Source organism: Calypte anna, chromosome 9, assembly GCF_003957555.1.
Source record: "Calypte anna isolate BGI_N300 chromosome 9, bCalAnn1_v1.p, whole genome shotgun sequence".
NCBI lineage: Eukaryota > Metazoa > Chordata > Aves > Apodiformes > Trochilidae > Calypte > Calypte anna.
The window spans coordinates 7,638,787-7,656,007 of NC_044255.1; the positions used below are offsets into that span (position 1 = coordinate 7,638,787).

General features: G+C 37.3%; 1 protein-coding gene across 6 annotated transcripts in view; it reads left to right on the forward strand.

Annotated features, from left to right (window-relative positions):
- PER2 (period circadian regulator 2) overlaps positions 1-17,221 on the forward strand; it is a 48,119-nt gene that overhangs the window by 23,404 nt on the left and 7,494 nt on the right. For all 6 annotated transcript variants that reach the window (XM_030456036.1, XM_030456035.1, XM_030456041.1 and 3 more), the window contains 15 exons: positions 75-196; positions 1,248-1,449; positions 2,879-2,930; positions 4,117-4,259; positions 4,596-4,674; positions 7,697-7,803; positions 8,355-8,508; positions 8,913-9,021; positions 9,323-9,454; positions 10,543-10,642; positions 11,397-11,553; positions 11,632-11,753; positions 13,348-13,521; positions 13,752-14,012; positions 15,345-16,192. In XM_030456036.1, coding sequence (XP_030311896.1) covers positions 75-196; positions 1,248-1,449; positions 2,879-2,930; positions 4,117-4,259; positions 4,596-4,674; positions 7,697-7,803; positions 8,355-8,508; positions 8,913-9,021; positions 9,323-9,454; positions 10,543-10,642; positions 11,397-11,553; positions 11,632-11,753; positions 13,348-13,521; positions 13,752-14,012; positions 15,345-16,192 — 2,762 coding nt within the window. The remainder of the gene's footprint in view (positions 1-74; positions 197-1,247; positions 1,450-2,878; positions 2,931-4,116; positions 4,260-4,595; positions 4,675-7,696; positions 7,804-8,354; positions 8,509-8,912; positions 9,022-9,322; positions 9,455-10,542; positions 10,643-11,396; positions 11,554-11,631; positions 11,754-13,347; positions 13,522-13,751; positions 14,013-15,344; positions 16,193-17,221) is intronic.

Below are 17,221 nucleotides of genomic sequence, written 5' to 3' on the forward strand. Positions count from 1 at the left end.
TCCTGCTTCCAGGCTGAATGTTCATCATTGAGATTTTAAATTCTGAATATAAATTGTTTAATGTTGCCATACAGCTAATGAGGAGTACTATCAGTTGTTGATGATTAATGAATCCCAGCCTGCTGGACTCAATGTGTCATCTTACACAGTGGAAGAAGTTGAGACTATAACCTCAGAATACATCATGAAAAATGCAGTGAGTATGGTGACCCGAGTCTACAGTGTGTATTGAAAATGTTTTCTAGAACTGGAATTTTTAGGCATGCCTCCCTTTTTTTACCTTTTTTTACTGGTAGCTAGGCCAGTCATCTACAGAATCTGGCTTTTGCCTTCCAGGAGATGTTTAGTAGAAATTTCAAGCCTTCCTAATTTTCCCCATTCCAAGTGTTTATGCATATATTACGGAGTCTTAAAAAAAAAAAATTGCATATAAATTTATTAGACTACCTTCCACTATTTTTTTTTCCTGAATGTGTAATTTCTGCATTTAATAAAATTATGGTACAATAGGGGAGGTGTTCCCTAGCTTGCAAGTGTGTGGGTTTTATTTTATTTATGAAAAGGCTGCCCAGAAGGTGAAAGAAATAGTAAGTCTGTAGTACAACAGAGAGCTTGAGCCAAATAACATGAGCAGTTTTCAGTTGATTTGAAGGACCTGGGTTTGTGAAACCAGTGTTCTGACAACAGCTCTTAAGTTGGTGTGTAGTGTTAAGTGGATAGAGCTCTAATGGCTATGATACAGGAAGCTTCTCTGTGACAAGAAGAAAAATGGTGCAAAGCTAAAATTTGTGTGTGTGGCTGGGTAGGACTTTTTTTCTACATGTCCACTCATTATTTTGTCAAGTGGTTTATAGCACTTTTTTCATTTTGCAGTGGGTGGACAGAACAAACAGCCTCTTAAAAAGTAGTTGAGTTTTGTAAACGCAAAATATGCCTGTAAGAAGCACAAGTAAAATGTGCAGTTTTATAGCTGGGAGCTCTTAAATTTTTAAATTGTAAATTAATTCATAAATTTTTTGGCAATGATATGTAGGGCTTGTAACATGGCATAGCTTGAATAGTGTACTCTGTGTCTAGTTCATTAGCAGATTGACTTTATTGCTCCCTAAGAAGTGATTTTAAACTTTTTCCTTAATTTTTACTTTGAACTTATCAGTGCTTTGTATCTTAAGTGTTTTTCCAAGAAATACATACTGGATGGACAAATGTTTTAAACTGTCTAAATAATTTGATATTTTTGTTCTTAGGATACATTTGCTGTCGCTGTTTCTTTGATTACTGGAAAAATTTTGTACATCTCTGATCAAGCTGCTTCTATTCTCCACTGTAAGAGGGGTTCTTTTAAAAATGCCAAATTTGTGGAGTTTTTGGCACCTCAGGATGTCAGTGTGTTCTACACATCTACGAGCCCATACAGATTACCGTCATGGAATATTTACAACAGAGCAGGCAAGTGGTCTCATCAGCAGATATTTCTCTGATCTTTGAGTCATGCAAATGCATATACCTGACCTGATATTTTAGTATCTTTCTACCCTCCATCACTTTTTGAGGGTATAACACAGATGTATTAGAATGTCTCTGAACAATACTAGATGTACAAAACACTTCTGTAAATCAGCAAGGCTTGTCCATTGGCTGGAAGTCTTCTGAATGCCATTGTTCACTGGCCCCTTTCATCCAAATGGTGAATGAAAACAAAGTAGGTATTAATGTCGGATGGAAGGTTTGCTTTCCACTTAAACTGTGGCCATTTGATTGCTAGTAAATCTTTAAGTTTTTTACAGATATAAGAGGTATAATGTTCTGCTTCCTTCATTTTGAAATGCTTACGATTTGAATACTGGAAACCTTGATTACAGTGTAGAAAGATGTATTTCAGCTACCATCACTGTGTATTCACCAGATCTAATCATATCTCTGTTCTTTTAGCCTTGGAAAAATGGTGCTAGGCATGCTAATGGGGAAGGATCAGATGTCTTGCAGCACTTTATTTTATTGTGCTATGATTGTTTTACTAGTGTAACTACAGCTGTCAGGAATTTGAGAAATCATTGCCAACTGTTTCAACCAAACACTTTGAATTTCCAGGTTTGCTCTGAATGTTTGAAGTTAGTTTTGAAGTTACAGTCCGTTGGCATACATTAAGTCAAATAATTGAAGTTGGAATGTGAACCATATTTAATCTGGAGAAACAAGTAGCAATAAATATATATGAAGTAATGCATACATAAAACAGGTCAAAAGGGACCTTGTGAGGTCTCTAGGCCTCTTTGGCCAAGGTCTCTTTGGCTCAAAATAGGGTCACTGTTGAATTCTGGCTATATGATCCTAATTTCAGATACTATTTAGTTATACAAATCTTTTTCTAAAACATGTTCTGTAGTTTTATTATGTTTGTGTATACCTTCAAATGTGAAAAGATGCAGTAAGTGAAGCTATGCACACTTACTCATGTATTAGCTGCCAGATGCTGTAATATCCCAAAGTACATCACACTGAAGCCTTTGAAAGACCAGAGTTTACCTTGAAAATCAGTCTGAGGCAACTCTAGAAAAGAAGGGAAATAGGCTTAAAAGTTGAGAGGAAGGCTTCATGAAAAATACTTTTTCTGGGGGAGAGGAACAAGTAGGAGGAGTTGCCAAGTAGTTTTGATGACCTAGCTCTCCTAGTGCCTTTCTAGGAAAAAAGTCTGATTTTAAGATCCCAGATAATAAAACATTTTTGGTCAACACTATTAAGTAGAGTGGAAAAGTTGATAAGAATAAACAGCTCAAACTGGAGAACTCTTTAAGAAACTTAAGGAAAATTCTTGATATAAATATTATACTCTTGTAATAATTTGTAACTTGTTATGAATTATGTTTAATCTTTCTAGAGTCTTCCACCCAAGATTGCATGGAAGAGAAATCCTTTTTCTGTCGCATCAGGTAAGAAAACAATATTATAAAGCTTTGTGTTATGTACGAAATCACGTATAACAAAAGTATTTGGCTTTTATAAGAACCATATGGTATGCAAGTTTCTTACCTTCCATAACATGAACATAAGGCAAAACATATGCAAGTCTTCTAGTTAATTAAACTTCTAGAAGCTACAGAGAAAACTGCTAAATGATTTCAGGAAGTTTCATCTTAGAAGTTAATCAGTGTGGATATTGACCTTTGCACTTGACAGGAGGCTTAGCTGGTATCTCCTACTGCTATGGCAAGTCATTAGGTTAATTGATCTGTTCTGTTCAGTACCTGCTACAGAGTCTTTTGCATTCTAGAAAACTAAATTCTAATTCTAAATTTATCTTAAGTGTTCTGTAGAGTAAGATACATGAGGGTAATTTGACTTGTCTGGTTTACAGTTACTAGGTGACAGTTCCTTTAGTTTTTTGCTTTTCTTCCATTTTTTTCTGCCCCCAGACCCGTTAGTTGTTTTTATTTAGGAAATGGTGCTGACTTAGCCCATATTCTTTCTTGTGCAGTTTGTTTTACTGTTGCCTCTCTGGTAGCATTTCCAAAACCAAAAATGGTGGTTCCTATTACTTAATTAGTTCTGGAGTAAATTAATTATTGTTAAATTACGAGTAAACTTCAAACAAATTGGAGCCAATGCACTACTCCAGAGCATTGGATTGGATGAACTGTAAAGGTACTGCTGGTGTTATTGTAGGTGTTTTTGTCCAACATTGTTTCCAAAAGTACTAGTTTTATTCATCCATCCTGTTAAAACTCACTATGTTTGAAATCTATTTTTGTCACTCTATAAGTAGTTATTTTCATTACTGTGCTTTGGATTTTTTTAACTAAACACCTATTATTATATCATTCTTTCCAAATCAGGATAAAAACTCAGTAAAAAAAGGCAATTTTTCCATTGAGTTTCAGTTTAAAGGTATTTATTTCAGGCAGTAAAGAAAACAGCATACCCTTTATTGCAGTCAGTATGCAAAGGATGCCATCAGTTAGGTTCACCTCAACCAAAAGAATTTCAGAAAGTTATGTTCTTAGGTGCTATTTTAGGACGTGCAGTCCTCAAGTCATGAGGAAATCAGAATAGATAAATTAGAAGGTTTTTTAGCGTAAGATGAACCTACTGAAATAATTAACTCTGCTTAATTATCAGTTCAGGGAAGGAGCGTGAAACTGAGATTTGCTATCACCCATTTCGGATGACTCCCTACCTTATCAAAGTGCAAGACCCAGAAATAGCAGAGGAGCAGCTGTGTTGTGTGTTGCTTGCAGAAAAAGTACATTCTGGTTATGAAGGTAATCTTTTCAATGCACAAAGATGAGTCTGGTCTCTTATTTTCAAGAACTGTTCTGTGTTCTGCTACTCCATGCAGTGTAGCCCAACCGAATGTCAGCCTAAGAAAGGCAGTTGCATGAGTTACTGGCACTGATCTCAAGCTTTATTAAAGTGAAAGATAATTGGTTCTGTTCTCTGCCCTTGCTTAGAGGCTGTGAACTAGCAGCTGCCTTTCTGCGTACTCTCAGACAGGCTTTTCTACTTTACTTAGTATTTAATAGAAACATAGAGCTTGAAGTATTTTATGTGTTGGGAAAAAAACCCTACTTGTTAATCTGCTTTTATTTTTTTCTCAGCCCCCAGAATTCCTCCTGACAAAAGAATTTTTACCACTACACACACACCAACATGTTTGTTCCAGGATGTTGATGAAAGGTAACTTGCAAAAATGTTTTTTTCAATTTCCTTGTAAGAAAGCTAACTCTCCAGGTATCTTCTGTTCAGGTGGTGTGAGTAACTAAGATGACTGTGTGGGGTTATAAAAATGTGAATACTGAAGAGTGTTAAACACAAGCCAAAGTACATCCCCCTAATTTTCACTAAGCATAAAGACACTGTGGTATTTAAGTGGCACGCTGTTTGCCTGCTGACTTGTTTGTTCATTTTCCTTCTATTTGGGACAAATCTGGGCAGAAATTTAATGAATGAAGACCACAGTCAGGAAAATTCCTGTGCTAACACATTACCTGTGGGAGGTTTTTGCAGAGTTTCAGAATCACAGAGGTTGGAAGAGACCTCTGTAGATCTAGTACAAGCCTGAAGTGGATTGACCAAGAGCAGGTGGCACAGAATGGCAGACAGGCAGGTCTTGCATGTCTCCAGAGAAGGAGCCTTTTCTTCTCAGATCTAAACAGTCCCAGCTCAGCCTTTCCTCATACTAGAGATGCTCCAGTCTCCATCATCCTCCTAGCTCTCTGATGGACTTGGCAGTAGTTCCTTGTCTTTCTTCAACTGGGGGGTCCAGAACCAGACACAGTACTCCAGGTGTGGCCTTGCCAGGGCAGAGTAGAGGGCAATTATGACCTCCGTTGACCTGCTGCCCACACACTTCTTAATATGCCCCAGGTTGCCATTGGCCCTCTTGGCCACAAGGGCACATTGCTGGCTCATAGTGAACTTGTCCACCAGGACTCTCAAGTCTCTTCTCCCCAAAGCTGCTTTTATCATAGAATCATAGAATTGGCTGGGTTGGAAGGGACCTCAGAGATCGAGTCCAACCCTTTCAGCAGCTCAGCCCCTAACTTGTGCTGATGCATGGGTTTATTCCTATAACAACCTGCAGTTGTCCTCATTGAACTTAAGGAGTTTTCTTTCTTCCCAGCACTTCAGCTTGTCCAGGTCTTGCTGAATGGCAGCACAAACCTTGAGTGTAGAGCTTTTTAGTTTTACATTCTATTCAATTAATAACAAACAACATGGCACTGTCATCTCATCACAAGTCTGCTAGCCCAGATACAATTAGATGTGTATTTTAAATGCAACATTAAGCCTCTGTTCCATCCTTTTATGTCAAGTGAAATTGTTGCCCAGTTTTAGGTTAGGTCAACTGTGACCTTGTCTCAGTAATGCCAGAAAACCTCCAAGGGCAGATATTTCACAATCTGTAGGAGAATCTGTTCCTGTGTTGAACGACTCAGTTTGCTGAAAACTTTTCCTAACATTCAGCATAAGTTTTCCAGACTGCAATTTGGGGCTATTACCTACAATTTTACTGTCTAACAACACCAAGAAGATTTAACTCTTATGTTTCCAGCTCCTCTTTCCAGTAGTTGTAGGAGCTTCTTGGATCATCTTTAGCCTCCTCTTTATTGTAACAAGCAAGTCTGCCTCAATCCCTCATGACATGCTTAGTCTTACATTCTAGGTCCCTGAGTCTTCCAGTGATTTTCCAGTATAAAAAAATATAGGGTTTTTTAATGCATAAAAGGGAACAAATTTGTATCTTTCTTTATAACTAAGTTCATAAGAGTTTAAAATTTTATACTTTTTAGGGTAGGCATTCTGTCACGGCACAAACAAGTGCAGTGAGTGTGCTGGGCTTTCATAAAGCAAGTGGCAAAGAATAAGAACAGTGCTAACAAAAACCTTTCTTCTACTTTTTACAGTGATATTCGATGAAGTTCAAACTGAAGTAATTCAGAATTGATTGATATTTAAAATTCCTCTAGAGGCATAACTTTTATGTGCTTAGAACTTGGCAGTGCTTTTAAATGTCAATGTGTCAAAGTGGCTTGGCGGGAGTTTCATGCCAGTTTCAGCTTGATAAAGCTGATGTTTTAAGATCATCTTACTAGCTTTTAATCTTACTATTTAACCGATTTCTTCAATAATAAGGCAGTTCCTATCCTCATTTTCCTGTCTCAGCCCTTTTACCAGAACAGGGATGTTTGATGTTTTGGGGAACTGTTTTAATTTCAGTGGGTTACTGGGAGTGTAGTGTTGGAGGCATTTGTCCCATAATGCTTTTGACTTCCAGTACCACACAAATCCTTTCTTTGGCACACTGTGATTAAAGTCTTTATTAAAGCTCTTCAGATACCTGAGTAACTTTCTGTTCCTGGGCCTTTGGCAGTGAAAGGGGCTGAGGCAAGGTATAAGGTACTTTGGTTTTACAAGATTGCTTCTTGGCATCTGACACCTTCTTAAAAATTACTGATTAGTATTGATATAATGCACTGGGTTTTTTTCCAAACCATATTTTTGACAGTTGGTTTTCAGGATAAGGTCTAAACTGACATTTGTGAACTCACTCTGTCTCCTTAAATATGAATGCTTTAGGTGATCAATGAAAATTATTTCATCATGTAAATTAGGCATTCACACCATAAGTGCTCATTGATAATATGCAGGAATTCATAAGATTACTTTTAATTCTCTCATCTAATCAACAGGCTTGCTTCCTTGCAGTTCCCATATGAGTTGAACTTTTAACCTGCTTGTGAGAAAGTTTTCTTGAGATCAAGTCAACCATCCTGTTGCTAGTTTAGTCTTGTTAATCCTGTGATCCTTAGCCTTGGCTCGCAGCCTATAGATTAAGGTACTATTTACCTTCATGAGAGTTTTACAAGATTAAACTTTATAAATACCCTTTCAAAATTAGGTTAGGTATTTATTCTCTAGAACTAGGCAGCATAGAAAAACAACTGCTGCAGCAGACTCCCTGATTTGGTCTGATCATGTAGTTTTCCTTACAAAGTTACCAAAAAACTCCAAATAAACAACCAGAACCCCACCATGCTGTAAACAAAATCCCCTTTGCTCAAAGAGCACTACAGCTATTAAGTTGAGGCTGCTATTCACCCAATTTCTCTTTATAGGAAAAAGAGCAAAGAAAAAATGAAAACATTTTAAGGATGAAATATGCATTTATTCTGTTTTTTTTTCTTTCTTTCCTCAGAGCAGTACCTCTGTTGGGATACCTACCTCAAGACTTAATAGGAACGCCAGTCTTGGTGCATCTTCACCCAAATGACAGACCTTTAATGCTAGCAATTCACAGAAAAAGTATGTAAGCTCCTACTGTGACAAATAGAACTTTTTTTTTCTAAAACTTAGTAATAGTTTCTGCAAAGACCTCACAGCAAGTAGTGAGTGTAAATTAATTGTAGCTATGAATATTTCTGCAAGTAAATACTGAATCTTTTACAACTTGATTACTAATGCAAATAGCTGAAAATTAGAAATCACTTAATTTCATCTTTGATGTGAAGTATGTGTCTGCTGTAAACAAGCTGACTGTAAATATTTCATGCTTAAAGAATTCTTTGTGAGAATGCTGTGATAGAAGTTGTCAAACTTAAAACTGAAGTCTTCCCAGAAGATAAAAGCCAATGTTATTTTGTTATACTTCTAAAATGTAGCTTGTGTTCTGAAGGTTATTTTCTTGACATAGTTCACTGAATTTTGAAAGTGTGCCTCTTATGGCAGCCCAGCATTTCTAAACATGCATACCTGTCTGGAATGTGTGCCTTCAAATAATTTTGCCCTCATTTGCAATTGATTAAGTATAATTGTGAAAATTAATCTGAAATTTCTTTTTGAACCATTCATTACAGTACTTCAGTATGGAGGACAGCCTTTTGACTATTCACCCATCAGGTTTTGCACTAGAAATGGAGATTACATAACCATGGACACTAGCTGGTCCAGTTTCATCAACCCTTGGAGTCGAAAAGTTTCATTTATTATTGGAAGACACAAAGTTAGGACGTAAGTCAATAAACTGTAGTGGCTTTAAGATCTCTCTCTATATATTTTATTTTAGGGTTTACGCAGTGATCCTTATGAAAGACATAAGCGGTTTTGGGGGGGGAGTGGAGGGCAAAATCACACATGAAAATTGCTTCCTTTCTAAATTTGGATTTTGTGACGTATTAACAGCTATGAAAAGAAATAAGGAGTCCTTTAAATTCTGTTAGTATCATCAGGAACAGAAGAGAGAAGTCATGCTCAGAGTGATCAAGGATATGTATTTTATCAGATTCAAAAGTTTTAGATGCAATAGAATAAACACCTGATTCTGTTTTACTATATATAGATGATAATATGAAAATTTGGCCTCTCTTTGAAGTACTTGCACTTGTGATGAGCTGGGATATGTTTGTTTTATGCAGGGGTCCCTTAAATGAAGATGTCTTTGCTGCTCCCAGTTATACAGAAGATAGAATCCTTCATCCCAGTGTTCAGGAAATCACTGAGCAAATCTACCGGCTATTATTGCAGGTACAGCATGTGCTTTAACAGCACTCTCTTCATTTCCCACTGACAAAGGGGCATTTATCTTTTTGTGACGTTTTGTGTAGCTGTCTACTACTGTACTGTGAGTTCTCTGATTTCTGGCTACAGTCCTGGAAATTACTTACAGTCAATAGTTTACGCATTTCATGCAGCTATAGAGTCCTCAAAAGTAAAAAAAGGCAAAAAACAAACTCAAACAAAAATAACCCGCAAGTAAAGCCTTTCTTACTGGTAACTGTGTGTGTGTGTGTGTGTGTGTGTGTAAAATGTATTCTGTTGTTAACAGCCTGTACACAACAGTGGATCCAGTGGCTATGGGAGTCTCGGTAGCAATGGTTCTCATGAGCACTTAATGAGTGTGGCATCCTCCAGTGACAGCGCAGGAAATAACAATGAAGATGCTCATAAGGAGAAACCAGTAGGTTTGGTTTTCCTTCTTCAAGGATGTGGCACAAAACAAAGTAGAAAAAGAGGGGTTTTTTCACTTGTAACTTAACTTTCAAATTACAGATGGAAGAAAGTATTAAAGAAAACAGCTATAGATGTAAAAGTTGGTGTTTATAAAGAATTTAGAACTGTACGGTGTGTTTACTTATTCTAATGTCCATTATGGTATATCCTAAGTCTCTAGAAGAACACTTGGTTATTCAAAAGCATTTTTGTTGAGAGGAAAGTCTATCTAAATACTGTTTTCCCAAATGATACTAAGAAAAGAAATTCAGTAATACCTGTGTAAATGATTAATTGCTTGGTCTTGGTCAATTTTTGTGCTGTAGAAACACACTGTGGTGTGTTTTCTGAGCTTGAAACATAAGTTTGCTGTGGATGGGGTCACTGCTGCATCTTGTTGATAGTGAGATGTAACTCTTAGTTCATCAGTCTGAACAAAATAGTGGTGCTAAACTTGTGCCGTTGTTTAACAGAACTGTTCCATAGGCGAAGTAAATCAGACAGACAGCAAAGTATTGAATGTGGATGTAGTCAAAGGAGCTACACCTTTTAACATCTCTAGTAATTTTGGCTTTTCTGCCATTCTTCTCAAATTTTAAGTAGCTCACCAAGTTATGTTTAAATCTGAAAGTCGAAGTTTTCCCACAGATGATTAAGACTGCTACAGTGTGTATCTATAGCATCCTGTCAGTGCTTGGTTAGGCTTCTGGCAGAAAATATGCTTGGTCTTAGCAGCAATACTTTCTTTTGTCAAGTGAGATACTGTTTTTTTCTGAAGTCTTCCTTGTAGCACATCTTTATATTTTCCTATCCAAGTCATTCAGCTATATTAAAACAGAGTAGTTGTGTACAAAAAAAATATTTTAGATGTCTTGTCTTTCTAATTCCAAAATTCTGCTGCTTGTACAATAAAATTGTATACGTCAGGATTTCTCCCATGATGAAATTAATTGTAAGGTAGAGAGAAACTGTTACATTTAATTTACTGAGGAGTCACTATGCATGATGCTTTCTGTTGGAATTTTCTAGTAACTGTTTTTAATGGCCTGCTTGCAGGAGGTTTGTCAAGATGCCCGTAAGGTCAAAACTATAGGACAGTGTATTTTCACTGACAATAAAGCAAAAATGGAATGTAAGAGAGAACCTTTTGTTGCAGGTAAGGCATTAGCAAGTTAATTATTAGTGTATAGCTCTGGTGCCTTGTGTAATATGACAGTAGTTTGTTTTGGGTTTTTTTTCTAGTTGAGTTCTGATCAATGCATTAAGACAACATTCTTTCCTATTAAAATTAAATTGCCTTGTGTCTCTCTGTAGTGTTCAGGGAAATACCATGTTCAACTATGTTTGAATTGATAATGGTGTAAAATTAAGGCGTGTCCTGAAGCTGTTGTTTTTAAGTACCTTAATTGTAGCTTATGTTTTCATACAAGTCAGACATCATCTTTTCTGTTATTAGGCTGAAAATGTTTTGGATGTTGTTTTTTCCTGTTTTCATTGTAACCTCAGGAATTTCTAAGTTGATAAAGGGAAATCTTACTAATGAGGTTTAAATTCTACATACATTAATAGGTTATTCTTCTAAGAAATTGTTATAATCTGTGAGTGCTAGAGCTGTACTCCGACTGAGTGGGTTTTACCTCTAATAATAATATGTATTTTCTTACAGCCATAATAACTGTTCCCTTTGGATCCATATGCATCAACCTAATTAAATTTCACATCTCCAAGAATGCATAATGACAAAAATATTTGCATCACTATCTAGTAGTGTGCAAATATTTTGCTTGCTTTACCGTTTTTACTCATTAAGTGCAAAGAAATATGCATAAATGAAAACATTTACTGTTGCACTTAGAGGAATTTGCAACAATTTAATGCTGTAGTTGCATAATAGCTTTTTCTCTTCACAGAAAAACAAAGTGGCCCTAGTGGTCAGGTGAAAGATACAGTGGCAAAGGATACTACATCAACAGCTTCTCCTAAAAATGTTACTACAGAAGAGTTGACTTGGAAAGAACAGTCTGTATATTCTTACCAACAGATCAGCTGTTTGGACAGTGTTATCAGGTAAGCAAAAAGTGTGTAAATCATGCTTTACCTCTAGATTTGAGACTTGCATATCTAACGTTAAAAATTGTATTTTAGGTACTTAGAAAGCTGTAATGTGCCTGCTACAGCAAAAAGAAAATGTGAACCTTCAAGTTCGTCTCTGAATTCTGGAGTTCATGAACAAAAACCACCTGATAATGCTATACAGCCCTTGGCAGGTATCTCTACGTCACAGCTTTTGATTGATACATTTTTGCTAGCAGCCAGCTGGATTTACACCTTTGCAGAGTAAAAGTGTAGCCTAGGCATGAGCTCATAACTGTTTTCTCAGTTGTAGATGTTTGGTGATGTAACTTTTAATATCTTCCCTCCAGTCAAAATACTGAGTAGATGATGGAATACCTTGATTGTAGATGCAATAAGCTTATTTGTACTGTACAAAATACAGCAGGATTTTGAGTTTTAGGTTTTGAGTAATTGTAAAATTTAAGAAGTTGGTTTAACTGTTGGAACTTGTAGCAACAATCAGCTGAAGAACCTGGCAGTTAATTAGTTGCAACAAAAAATATGCATATCACATCTTTTCTTCTTTGTGGACATTAAAAAAAAGGGGGATGTGGGGGAACAAGAGGGTAAAATGCATTGTCAGACTGCCCTCAGTGTTGTGTGTGGCACAGGAACCCAATTGAAGGGAATGTCTAGCCATGAAAATAAGTGATTACTGAGGATAGTTACCCAAGAAGTCTGAAGCAAAAAACATTACCTTATATTGCTAGGTCTTGGGTGTAGTGCTTGATATGGTCCCTCTCTGGGTGGGGAGCTAAAGTGAAGAATCTAACAGTTTAGTTAGTAAAAGTATTGTAAAACTGGTCAAGAACTTTATGTAAATGAGGTTCTTGCTGGTTTGACCTTGCCATTATGAGGCTGAAGGGGAAGGGTCTTGTGGAGTTTCTCCAAATTTGGTCTTGGGGGAGAGCTTGTCTGTATTTGCTTTTGATGAGCTTCAAAAAGAAGTTCTAATGCAGGTTTTAGAATCAAACTGGATTGTATCTGTATACATAGGAGTGAAGAGTCCTGTGGAAGGAATTGGAATGCCTTGAGAACTAGAGAGAAAAATGGTGGGACTAACATCATACAGTTAGGAACACAATTTATCCTGCTTTTTAGAGTCCATGTAGTTCCAGTTGACAGGGGAAGGTGTGCTCTTGGGTGCACTGATGACAGAGAACAATTAAGCTACCACCATACTCTTAGTCAGGAAAAAGGCAAACTTTAGGTCTTAAATATGTGTTACATTAAGTATTCCTACTAGAGAAGGAACATTGTAATGCTGTTTTATGAGACACAGGTATGACCTCTGCTGGATTATTGTGTATAGCTTCCAGGTGAGAGAATTCAGGTTGGTGGGCACTCAGGGCAAAGCTGTTATGTTAAACAGTTAATGATGGAGATTAGTATACAACAGTATTGGAGCTGGGCAGGGCTTTATCTTAGACTGGAAGAGGCTAGAGACTTTCTTCCAAAATTGTGCCTTGAAAGAAGAGTTAAGACCAGTAAAGAGCAAAAAGCTCTTCATTGAAAACATTTGGTTTGGCTGTATGTGAAAGTAAAGGATTGGATCTGGTTGTTCAGAAGCTATTCTGTCCTAAAGCATTCTTGGAGGAATGCATAAAGTAAGGTAAAATGTTAATTCTGTGTGTTGTCAAGCACAGTTTAGCTTCTCTTAGGGTTTTAAACCCTAGCAACATATAACTTGCATTTGCTTTTGTCTATGTTCTCTAAACTACAACTTTCTTTTCTTTCTTTTAATAGATCCTGCTGTGTTGAAGTCATCTGGTAAACCAAATGGTCCTCCAGTGGTTGGTGCTCACTTAACATCTTTGGCTCTACCTGGCAAGCCTGAAAGTGTTGTGTCTCTCACAAGTCAGTGCAGCTACAGTAGCACCATAGTTCATGTTGGAGACAAAAAAACACAACCTGAATTAGGTATGATGTTGGTAAATTTTGTCCAGAATGGCAGTTGCTAGCAACTTTAAACTTCAGACATGTAAACAGCTAGTGACTTACATTTTCTTACAGTTAAAATAATTTTATGAAAATAGAATTTGTATTTTCAACTTGCAGCAAAATTATTACAGAATTGCAATATCTTAAAAATACATATACAGAGCTTGATGTAGCTCATCTTGGTTTATCTTTTCCTCCTGTTTCTGCAGAAATGATAGAAGATGGTCCGAGTGGAGCAGAACTCTTAGATGGCCAACTTCTCACTCCTCCATCCAGCTCTGCGCATGTAAATCAAGAAAAGGAGCCTTTTAAAAAGCTGGGTCTTACAAAGGAAGTCCTTGCAGTGCATACACAAAAAGAGGAGCAGAGCTTTTTGAATAAGTTTAAAGAAATCAAGAAATTTAATATTTTTCAGCCACACTGCAATTACTACTTGCAAGATAAACCCAAAGGACGGCCTGGTGAACGTGGTATGGCAATATTTTTCAAGCTAAAATTTGTATTTATGTAGAAAGCAAATCCTTTTGAGAGGGCATTTCCATTTTTAGCTCTATTGTGGGGCCACTGTGTGTAGTGACAGTTGTGTGCTATTTTTAAAATCCACAGAAAGATTCTTTCTGTTAAGTCTTGCTGGAAGATTGAGCATGGAATATAGCTTTAATGAAATAACTGACATTTACTATCTCATACTTTGATTGTTATCTGTTCACTACACTGTTGTGCATCTGCTTTCAAAGGACAAAATCATAGTTTTGCTGTATTTATTCTTGTATTCCCTTGCTTTTCTTTTCCCTCTGTCTTTCCATTTGTATTTTTTTCAGGCTTGTGGGTTTGTTTTGTTTCACTCCCTTTCTTTTCTTCCAAATTCTCCAGTTCCACTATTGTGTAGTCAGTGAAGCAATCTGATAATTGTTTGGTAGCCTTGAAGTTAATAATGTGATCAGTGGGATGGAAATGGCACAGGCTAGCTGTTGTAGAGATTGTATTATTTATTATTACTAGAAACTACAGTGGCATTTTCAGAAGTGCTTGATACTGATCTGACTTGATTTCCATTTCAGTCTTGCCATGGAACAGAAGTCAGACATTGCTGACATTTTTTGAAGATACACATCTTTCGTTTTTTATTTAAATAGTTATGCAGGTTCTTGATTTAGGAAACCTGTTCTGGAACCTTTTAGTCCCCTTGTGTCCTTTATACTCGATAAACTTTCAGCCTATCTAAATTAGCTTTAGGCAAACTAAAATTTTGAGCAGCTTTCAGTGCTAGAGGGTATGTTACAAATTTCATCATGTCTAATCAGATGAACTTGGCAGCCTTTGCCTAGAGAAAAGTTGCAGACTTGTAAGGCTGTAAAGGCAATATTCTTTTTTCTCTCAGGAATTTTTGTCCTTTCTCTCCTGCTTTTTTTTCTTCACCTTTTGAGCTACAAACCTGTGTGACCTTAACTCTCTAGAAATGCCTTCTTTCATGTCCCATTCTGCTTTCATTTCAATCACTGGAGTAATTAGACATTTGCACCTCTAGGAGCCACTGTTTTGCAGCCTTGTGCCCTTTGGGTGACATACATCTGATCAATTGATCCACTGCTTCTCCCTCTTCTTCCATGGTGTCAGTGTGGCTTTCATTGCCCAGTTAGCTCAGCTCCTGTGCTGGAGGTAAAAGTGAACCTGACCTCTTCTCAAATGCTTCCCTTTAGATAGGCCAAGTCCAGAGCTGCTGTTTTGAGCATCTAGGGATGACCATGTGGAAGGGATGCCATCGTATTCCAAGTAGGATCCTTCATGATTTTTTCTTTCAGGTGGCCGTGGACAAAGAAGTGGCACTTCTGGAGTGGATCAGCCTTGGAAGAAAAGTGCAAAGAACAGGAAATCAAAGCGCATTAAACCACAGGACTCTTCAGACAGTACAACTTCTGGAACTAAATTCCCTCATCGGTTCCCCCTTCAAGGTTTAAATACCACTGCTTGGTCACCATCAGACACTTCACAAGCGAGCTATTCAGCAATGTCTTTTCCCACCGTTATGCCTGCATATCCACTCCCTGTTTTTCCAGCGGCAGGAACAATGCCACCAGCTCCTGAGACTTCACTTTCTGGTTTTAATCAGTTGCCAGACTCTGGAAATACTTGCCCTGTGCAACCATCCCAGTTCCCTGCACCCCTTATGACACCCGTCGTAGCTCTTGTGTTCCCCAATTATGTCTACCCAGAAATGAACAGTAACTTACCTCAGACACTTTACCACAGCCAACCCAGCTTCCCTGCCCATTCTGCTTTCCCATCACAGACAGTATTTCCAACACAGCCCTCATTTGCTCCACCCAGCCCTTTCCCACAGCAAGCGTTTTTACCAGCACAGCCATTCCATTATAACCCACCAGCAGAGAGTGAAAAGGTTCTTGTGGCAGAGCCACGAAATGAGCCATCCCGTTCGTGCACTCCACAGTCAGTGAGTCCTCAAGACCAGGCTTCACCACCTTTGTTTCAGTCAAGGTGCAGTTCTCCTCTGAATCTTCTGCAGTTAGAAGAAACTACAAAAACTGCTGAAAGTGGACCTCCTGCAGGTTTACATGGAGCTTTAAGTGAGGAAGGAGGCATAGGCCAAATCATGACAACTGGTAACTGTACTGGAAAAGGATCCTGTCCAGTAAGTATGCTTATGGGTTCTGTTTTCTTTTTTAAAGTCTTAACCATCCTTAACTTATTTGAAGTTGTTAATGTGTAGAGATGCCTAATCACTTTTTTTTCCCCCTCTTCCCTATTTCCCTGTCTCTGCTATGTGGTTTTTAATCCTTTCACTTATAGAGCCAAATTTTAATGATGGATAGTAATCAGTCAATATAGTGCCAGGAGGTGGACTCACAATTGCAGTAACTAAATTCAAGATTCAGCAGACTGAATAAAACATGAAATATAATCATCAGAATAATCTTTAAAAAAAAATTAAAAATTAAAAACAGTTTGTTATTCTTTGAGTGTTAGGCTAGGAAGCTTGAAAACACAGCCTAAAAGTTTTTTCTCACTTTTTGTGAAAAATACAAATGGAGATAAGCCCATTGAAAGGCACTGAAATAGATTTAAAGTAAGATTCAAGTAAGAAAGATATCTTTATCAAATAAGCTTCAGGCTAGTTAATTTGTTTGGAGGGGGAAACAATCTGTAGTCTGAAAGAAGCTGACTTAAAATCACATCACATCACATCTCTGTTTGCAAACAAGCAACCAAAGTAAAAGAATCATGAATTATTATTTGCAGACCATAACTTTATTTGGTGCTTTAAAACTATGCTGAGTTATTGTGTAACTTCAGGGTGGGGTTTTTTGTTTTCTTTTTATTTCCAGGCTCATTCAAATTAAATGAATCAGTTTAACAAAATCCTTACAGAAACTTCAGATGAATATATCCATAAAGGTTTCTATGAGAGAAATGTGTATGTATACTAATATTAGTGATTTTCTAAAGGCATCATACAGAACTTTGGAAATGAGAAATCACTGACAGGCTGGAGTTGCAACCTTAAGCCTTTTAAACTGGCTTCTTCCTTTTGTTTTTCTTGTGCTGTGGTTTGTAACTGGTCTTTGCATCTGCTGGTGAAGTTACAAAGTAGAACTTGGGTTCACTGCTGATAAAATGAAAGGCATTGACAGGGGTGACTTTGAGGCATGTCTACTGTAAG